Here is an 8,496-nt window from a genome sequence, read left to right as displayed (position 1 = left end):
AGTCCAGCCCCCTTTCACGGCAATCCCTAGAAGGGTGTGGGGCCTGGGATAACTCAACCAGTATAGGGGGAGCACTTATTATGGCGCTCTCTCTCTCTCTCTCTCTCTCTCTGTTTAAAATGAGGGATAAAAAATAAGTGCTTTCATTAAGATATACCCCAAAATTCAAATTAACAATAAATGTGAGTTATTAATTCCCTAATACTAACAGAAACACTCTTATCAAAATTTTAAATATATATTCAAATAAGTAACAGCCCAATCCTATACATGTCTACTCAGAAGTAAGTCCCATTAGAGTCAATGGGGCTTACTCCCAAGAAAGTGTGGATAGAATTGAGCTGTAACTCAGCTAATAAAATTGACAAAATACTAAAAATTGAAATATAAAATGCCAATTAAGGGCCAAATCCTATCCAACTTTCCAGCCCTGGTGTAGCTGTGTCAATGGGGTGTACGCTGCATCCTGTGGTGGGAGGGTAGTTATGGAGAACATTGGTGCCCTTGCTTTGGTGCTGCATTGCAAATGCACTGGCACTGGAAAGTTGGATATGACTGGGCCCTAAAGCATTTAATTAAACTCGTTCCCATATATATAAATGAAGAGGCAGATAGCAAGCACCTGAAGGAGAGAAAGAACAAGACACTAGGAAGCAAAGTAGGAAAAAAGCAAAAGAGAAGCAGAAGAAGGTTTGTAATATGTAAAGGTTGAAACCTTACATATTACATATGTAAATATGTAATATGTAAGGTTGTAAAGGTTTGTAAAACTTCATGGAAAGTTTCCTAGGGCACCAATATGAGGTGTACAAAATAGTATTTTAAAGCATCATTTTTCATATAAAACTCTGCAACAGCCAGGAAGCTGAAATGCTCTGCGCTCTTCCCCCATGCAGAGCTTTGTGCTTTGTCTCTTAGAGGAGTTTTCATTTGGTAAATATAAAATCAGAGTAGGCTGCATGCAGCAGAACTTCAGTCTGTGGGAGTTCTTGATCTGTACTGATATGTAAAGGGCATAAGAAGTGGCAGATTAGGAGATCATTATTTTGAACATAAGGCAAAACTCCACCTGCCTCCTTCCTTGCCTTAAAGGCTCCATCCTATATGCACTTACCTGGGAGTAAGCGTTAGTGAAACAAATGGGACTTCTGGGTAGATGTGCCTAGGATTGTCCCTAGGATTGACTCTGCCCAACCTCCAGCACTGTGCGACAGAAGTGGGCGCGGAGCAACCCCAACCTTCCCCTGTGCTTCTAACTATTGCTGCTTCTGATTTCTCACCATGGTGAGACAAGGTGAAGGTTACCCCCAGGCAAGGAACAAATATTCCCATACCTCATGGAGGCCCTCACAGCTTGAAAGTCCTCTGTGGGATGCAACATGCCCCATTTTGGCATGGCTGCATCAGCACTGGATAGGATTGGGCTATACATTCCATTGTGTTCAACGGGGCTTACTCCCAGGAGAGTGTCATGCAGCATAGCAGTGCATGAACGAGAGTGAGGCAAGGGAAACTGAAATATCTTTGTCTGCTTGTCTGAGTGTGGCTGTGAATGGGTGTGGGGGGTAGGATCTTCTTTGGGGTATGTTCTTATGCCCACTTGCTTAGAAGCCCCAAGGAGTCGGCAGCAGCTTGCTCCTGCACAAGCAGGTCAGGCCTTTCCATGTTGACACACCATCCATAAAGCAGATTGAATGGCAGTATTGCCTGTGTGCATGTCTGTGTGTACATTTGTCTGCTGGCAGAAGTCAAGCATTTTAGGGCACAATCCTAACTCACTTTTCAGCGCTGGCATAGCTGTGCCAGTGGGGCATGTGCTGTATCCTGCAGTTGGGGGACAGTCACAGAGGTCTCCTCAGGGTAAGTCAATGTTTGTTCCCTTACCTCAAAGTTGCATTGCCCTTACCTCGGTGCTGGAAAGTTGGTTAGGATTGTGTCCTTAATATATTTCTGGGTGTGTGACTGATTTCCCTGGGATAGATTTATTGCACAATGAGGATTGCAAGTCTCTTGATTCCTAGAACTCTAGAGTTGGCTCAGGAGCCTTTTAATTGTGACACCATGTCCTAGAATAGCTACTGTACATTCCAAAAGTGACCTCACGAATACTGAAAGCAAAAGATGCCAGCACAGCAATGCTGGCAGCTGCTTTTCCCTGTCACTTCCTAGGATGGTGCTTGTGTTTCTTTACTTGGAGGGACCAAAGGGACAAACATGGAGGTGTCAGCGGACAAATACTTATCACCTTTTGACCATATCCGTGTAGCACACTACAGTGGAGAGAACTGAGCACAGCCTGCCTAGTGCATTCAGGGTATTCAAAAGGCCTTGTATATTTCATGTGCATTACACTGACTTTTTATGCCAGATGGGAAAATGACTAGTACTATAATATATTATAAATATATAATAATGCCTCTGTTTTGCTTCCCTTGCCTGGAACGGCTCCAAAGGGGAGGAGTAGCAGGGTGACCAGACATCCTCCTTTTCCAGGGCATGTCCTCTTTTTAAACCTCGTGTCCTGGAAAAGAACTTAATGTCCTGCTTTTTCCTGTGAGCAGGCCTCTGCAGGCAGCGTATAGCCTTCTTGGAACTAATAAATTATATATAATATGGTTTTAAATTTAACAATAAGTAATATAGAGTTTTTAATTAACCACATGGAATCAACACATGAGTGTTTTTAGCTTTTATGTTGTCATGCCCTACATTTTTCTTGGGTGTCTTACATTTTGGGGTGCCTGGTCCTCTTTTGTGGTTAGGACATCAAGGGGCTATTTGCATGCTGCGGTGAGGCTCCCTGCAAAACTTATTGCTTTTAAGAGCGTAAGCAGAGCCCTGCTGGATCAGGCCATAGGCCATAGGCCACAGGTCAAGTCCAGCTTCCTGTGTCTCACAGTGGCCAACCAGGTGAATCAGGGAGCACCCAAGACAGGAGCCCTGCATCCTGGTGCCATTCCTTGCATCTGGCATTCTGAGGCTTTGCCTCCCCTCTAGCTACGCCACTGAGCACAAGGGAGGAGAGTGCAAGAAAACAAGGCAGGATCTCAGTACAGAAGCGGCTGGAAGGATTGCTTGGCAGAGGGCGGAGCCTTTGCAAAGATGCCAAGAGAAGAAGCACCAGCGACGCCTGCCTTTGCTCAGCATCCCCAGCCAGAGCCTGGCTCGTTCTGCGGTGCGTCTCCCTGGAGATGCGAAGGCACAACAGAGCGCGTCACAGAGACCACAGAAGGCCGCTTCTTGAAGCAGGCGCTGGGACTTTAAAGGGGCCGCAGCCCCTGCACGCTCCCTCGCGCTCTGCTGGATGGAAGGCGCTCCCGGAGACCCGGGGAAGGAGCGCGATGAAGCTGCAGGTGCTTCTCGAGGGACACGTCCCCCCTGGGACGTGTATCACCATCAGGGACGCGGAAGGGGGTGGGAAATGGGGGATCAGGCAGATCAAGGAGGTTCAGGACCCCACCTCCTGGAGTCTGGGGGCAGAACCTGAGGCTGCAGTCCTAGCCACACTTTCTTGGGAGTAAGCTCCATTGTCTATAATGGGACTTACTTCTGAGTAGTCAGGCATAGGATTGGACTCACAAAGGCTGCAGTCCTAGCCACACTTTCCTGGGAGTAATCTCCATTGACTATAGTGGGACTTACTTCTAAGTAGACAGGCATAGGGTTGGGCTCCGAGAGTGGTGCGGTGTGTGTGTGTTAGCTGATATGACCTGTAGGCGAGGAAACATCCGTGGGAGGGTGGCAGGGGTCATGGTCAGTTTACCAGCCCTGTGAGTCTTGCCCACCCACCAAGATGCAGGAATTTGGGCTGCAGGAAATGGTGGTTCTCAGGCTGGTCCGCCTCCAGAGATGCAAACTCATGTCGTAGATTGTGGCTCTCCTGTGGGCTGAAAGCAGTTCGATGGTTCTTCTTATGTATGCGTTTTGCTATGTTTAAAGGGTGATGGTGCCCCCCCCCCACCTGAAGCAGTTCCAACTTGGTACTGCTGTTTGGTGTCCCGCTCATAAAAAGAGTAGGATCTCTCTCTCTGTCCATCCGCTTTGATCCGAATAACACCAGTAAGGGGTCCAATCACTTTCCAGGTTCATTCATTATATCTGTATTCTGCCCTATCTAATGGGCTGGGGGCAGCTTTCAACCTCTTCCTTAAAGTAATTTCTGTTACTGCAGGCAGTGGTTCCCAAACTGTGGGTCAGAATCCACTGGTGGGTTGCAACCTGCTTTTTGGCGGGTCCGGGAAGGGTGTTGGGAAGATCAGATAACTAATTGCCTCAAGCCCTGAGGCCGTTCAAAAATCAGATTCTGTAGCTGCTAATGACCCTGCAAAGTGCCCAACTCCTATTTGCAAGCATGTGAAAACATAGGGAGATAAATCTTTGAGAGTCTTTTCTCTGGTTATTATAAATAAATAAATATTATTTCTTTCTAGATCTCCTTTTTTAAAAGCCTAATAAATCTAGGTGGGTCCTGATAGTCATTTTTAAAAGTGGGTCCCAGTGCTAAAAAGTATGGGAATCACTACTCTAAACGGCTTGCAAGTTAAGTTTCTCATGCAACATCCAGTATCTCAGAAACATACTATGGCTAATGGATTCCAGGGATTTTGTGGGGGGGGGGGTTTGAAAGTGAGCACATGGGGGTTGAAGTCACCTGCTAGTTAGTTAGTTGGCAACCTTCAGTCTCGAAAGACTATGGTATCGCGCTCTGAAAGGTGGTTCTGGAACAGTGTCTAGTGTGGCTGAAAAGGCCGATTCGGGAGTGACAATCCCTTCCACACCGGGAGCAAGTGCAGTCTGTCCCTGGTCTGTCTCCCTGGCTATGGGCCTTCCTTCTTTGCCTCTTTGCCTCAGACTGTTGGCCAAGTGTCTCTTCAAACTGGGAAAGGCCATGCTGCACAGCCTGCCTCCAAGCGGGCTGCTCAGAGGCCAGGCTTTCCCACTTGTTGAGGTCCACTCCTAAGGCCTTCAGATCCCTCTTGCAGATGTCCTTGTATCGCAGCTGTGGTCTACCTGTAGGGCGCTTTCCTTGCACGAGTTCTCCATAGAGGAGATCCTTTGGGATCCGGCCATCATCCATTCTCACAACATGACCGAGCCAACGCAGGCGTCTCTGTTTCAGTAGTGCATACATGCTAGGGATTCCAGCATGTTCCAGGACTGTGTTGTTTGGAACTTTGTCCTGCCAGGTGATGCCGAGAATACGTCGGAGGCAGCGCATGTGGAAAGCATTCAGTTTCCTCTCCTGTTGTGAGTGAAGAGTCCATGACTCGCTGCAGTACAGAAGTGTACTCAGGACGCAAGCTCTGTAGACCTGGATCTTGGTATGTTCCGTCAGCTTCTTGTTGGACCAGACTCTCTTTGTGAGTCTGGAAAACGTGGTAGCTGCTTTACCGATGCATTTGTTTAGCTCGGTATCGAGAGAAAGAGTGTTGGAGATCGTTGAGCCAAGGTACACAAAGTCATGGACAACCTCCAGTTCATGCGCAGAGATTGTAATGCAGGGAGGTAAGTCCACATCCTGAACCATGACCTGTGTTTTCTTCAGGCTGATTGTCAGTCCAAAATCTTGGCAGGCCTTGCTAAAACGATCCATGAGCTGCTGGAGATCTTTGGCAGAGTGGGTAGTGATAGCTTCATCGTCGGCAAAGAGGAAGTCACGCAGACATTTCAGCTGGACTTTGGACTTTGCTCTCAGTCTGGAGAGGTTGAAGAGCTTTCCATCTGATCTGGTCCGGAGATAGATGCCTTCTGTTGTAGTTCCAAAGGCCTGCTTCAGCAGGACAGCGAAGAAGATCCCAAACAAGGTTGGTGCAAGAACACAGCCCTGCTTCACGCCGCTTCGGATGTCAAAGGGGTCTGATGTGGAGCCATCAAAGACAACAGTGCCCTTCATGTCCTTGTGGAAGGATCTGATGATGCTGAGGAGCCTGGGTGGACATCCAATCTTGGGGAGAATCTTGAAGAGGCCATCCCTGCTGACCAGGTCGAAAGCCTTCGTGAGATCTATGAAGGCTATAAAGAGTGGCTGTCGTTGTTCCCTGCATTTCTCCTGCAGTTGTCTAAGGGAGAATACCATATCAGTGGTGGACCTGCTAACCAGTTTAGGATTCTTTCCAAAGATGCCCTTGTGTCACATCATAGGTCAATCATCCAAATGGGTAAAGGTGTAGTGAGAGGGGAAGACTAGATATCAACGCAATATCCCTGTACTCGTACAAAACCCAGTTTTGTTCTGATGCCTATTTTAAAACACACACCCCTTTCCTACACAACACAGGCCATTGCAGAAGCTCACAGGAGTGAGAGCAGTCTCTAGTGAATGTATTAGTTCTGCACAATTTGGTTATTAAACTGTTGCTCTTAATAATGTTCTTTCTATTGAGAGATCCAATAAAAGGAAAGACATCCAACTAGATTCAGTTGTGCTTCAGTTGTAATGAAAGTAGCGACTGATTCTGTGCATGTTTACTTGGAAGTAAGTGCCATAAAGCTCACTGGGGCGTACACCCAAGAAAGTGCATAGAATGGTAACCATACAGTGCTATCCTTACCAGGTTTACTCAGTGGTGAGTTCCTCTAAGCTGAGAGGGATTTATTCCCTAGTAAGTGTGTATTTGGTTTGCCAATCTTTAACTTCAGCTGGATCATAACCAATATTCTGTAGGCTTTCATGCCCTAAAATTCCAAAGGAACTTTCATACCTTCAAATCCAACCTTTCAACCAAAGTATTGGAAATTATGTGTGGATATCTTTAGAATTATGTTGCAGTCAATTTGCTTACAGCTGTTTGTTTCAACAGAGAACAGAGAAGTTCGATGTGTATCCCCAGCAACTGATAATTCAGGCAGGCAAGTAAACAGTAAACTTGCTTTTATCTCTTTTCGTTCCCCTTCAGTGCCCTACAATTGCCATTTGTCACTGTGCTGCAGCAATTTTGCAATGTGTGAAGAAGGAAGGAATGTCCTCTCAAAGAACCTGTTCAGTGAAATTCATTAGCATTAAGTTCAGGAAAAGAAAAAGAAGTAGTGCTTCACACAAGACTTCATTAACTGATAGAATTAATTGCCTAAGAAGTGGTGATGGCCAATAGCTGAGAAAGCTTTAAAGAAAGAGACAAATTCTGGTGGGTAGGCCTATGTTAATGAACATTAGTTGTGATAGCTATAAAAAGAACTTCCAAGTGGCAAGATACCTGTGATCACTTTTTTTCGGGTTGCAGCTCGTTGTGAGCTTTCCAGGGTTATCTGACTGACCGCTGTTAAAAGCAGTGATGAAACATTGAGTTTTTGTCTTATCTAGCAAAGCAGGTCTTAAGTTTCAGAAAGCTTGTACTAAATTTTGCTCATCTATGCAGTGGCATCACTACGGTTTGTGTCACCAGGGGCGGGAGGCCAATGTGTCACCCCCATGATAGACAGGTTTAAATTATCATCAAATACAGGGGTGCCCAAACCCTGGCCCTGGGGCCACTTGCAGCCCTTGAGGCCTCTCAATGCAGCCCTCAGAGAGCTCCCAGTCTCCAATGAGCCTCTGGCCCTCTGAAGATTTGTTGGAGCTCGCACTGGCACAATGCAACTTCTCTCAGCGTGAGGGTGACTGTTTGACCTCTCATGTGAGCTGTGGGATGAGGGCTTCCACCACTGCTTGCTGTTTCACATCTGTGATGCAGTAGCGGCAGCAAAGGAGAGGCCAGCCTTGCTTTGTGCAAGGCCTTTTATCGGCCTTGAGCTATTCCAAGACCTTCATTCATTCATATAAGTTCATCTTTAATATATTCATTTATGAAAACTTATATAAATTTATTCAAATTTTAAATGTAAATTAATTCTTTTTTTCCCTGGCCCCCGACACAGTGTCAGAGAGACAATGTGGCCCTCCTGCCAAAAACTTTGGACACCCCGATCAAATAGACTGACCATGTGTTGCCACTGATAGAAACTGAGCCTTTTCAATGTCTAGAAAATGTCATGTATCTTAATGGAGCTGTATAAATAAATGAAAATAAATGCATGTAACCGTCATCACTGCCCACCCGTCCTTTCATTTCCACGATTAGAAATACCAAGAAAGTAGAGGAAGCAAAGAGAGGCACCAGGACATGTGCACACCATGAATACACATGTTTTTTTATCATGTGAGCCTGAGCAAATGATAGAACTACCATCCATTATTTTTTTTAATAATGACTTTATTGTACCTACCCATTGGTTAATTTATGCTGCATGCTTGTTTTCAAGGTATACAAGCAAGATTAAATAGCATGCACAGAGATTAATCTTGATGGGCTAAAAGTTTTGCTAACTTTGAACTTTAAACTCATTAATCCCCTGTGCTCTGTGAACAGTAGCAAGAACGTAAAAGTATAAGCCTGTTGGCAGGTTTTCCTGGAGTATCTCTTTCCCAGATTATAAACTATAATGACTCCTCCCCCACCCCCATGTAGCCCTTTTCTTTAGACATATTTTAATCTCTGTATGCATGTAGTATCAGGGCTT

General features: G+C 45.8%; 1 protein-coding gene across 6 annotated transcripts in view; it reads left to right on the top strand.

The window, feature by feature from the left end:
- The first annotated feature begins 3,209 nt into the window (after window positions 1-3,209).
- The window catches only part of ERICH6 (glutamate rich 6), a 48,361-nt gene continuing 43,074 nt past the window's right edge, over window positions 3,210-8,496 (top strand). For 5 of the 6 annotated variants that reach the window (XR_010794084.1, XR_010794085.1, XR_010794083.1 and 2 more), the window contains exons 1-2: window positions 3,210-3,353; window positions 6,801-6,849. Coding sequence is in view for 2 of the 6 variants with exons in the window: in XM_066620066.1 (XP_066476163.1) it covers window positions 3,305-3,353; window positions 6,801-6,849 (98 nt within the window). In the remaining 4 variants the exon portion in view is untranslated. Of the gene's footprint in view, window positions 3,354-6,800; window positions 6,850-8,496 lie in introns of those variants that run through there. The other variant, XR_010794086.1, reaches the window with a different exon arrangement.

Source organism: Tiliqua scincoides, chromosome 3 (genome assembly GCF_035046505.1).
Source record: "Tiliqua scincoides isolate rTilSci1 chromosome 3, rTilSci1.hap2, whole genome shotgun sequence".
Taxonomy (NCBI): Eukaryota; Metazoa; Chordata; class Lepidosauria; order Squamata; family Scincidae; genus Tiliqua; species Tiliqua scincoides.
Note: the sequence above shows the minus strand (reverse complement) of the source record. Positions and strands in the feature narration are given on the sequence as shown.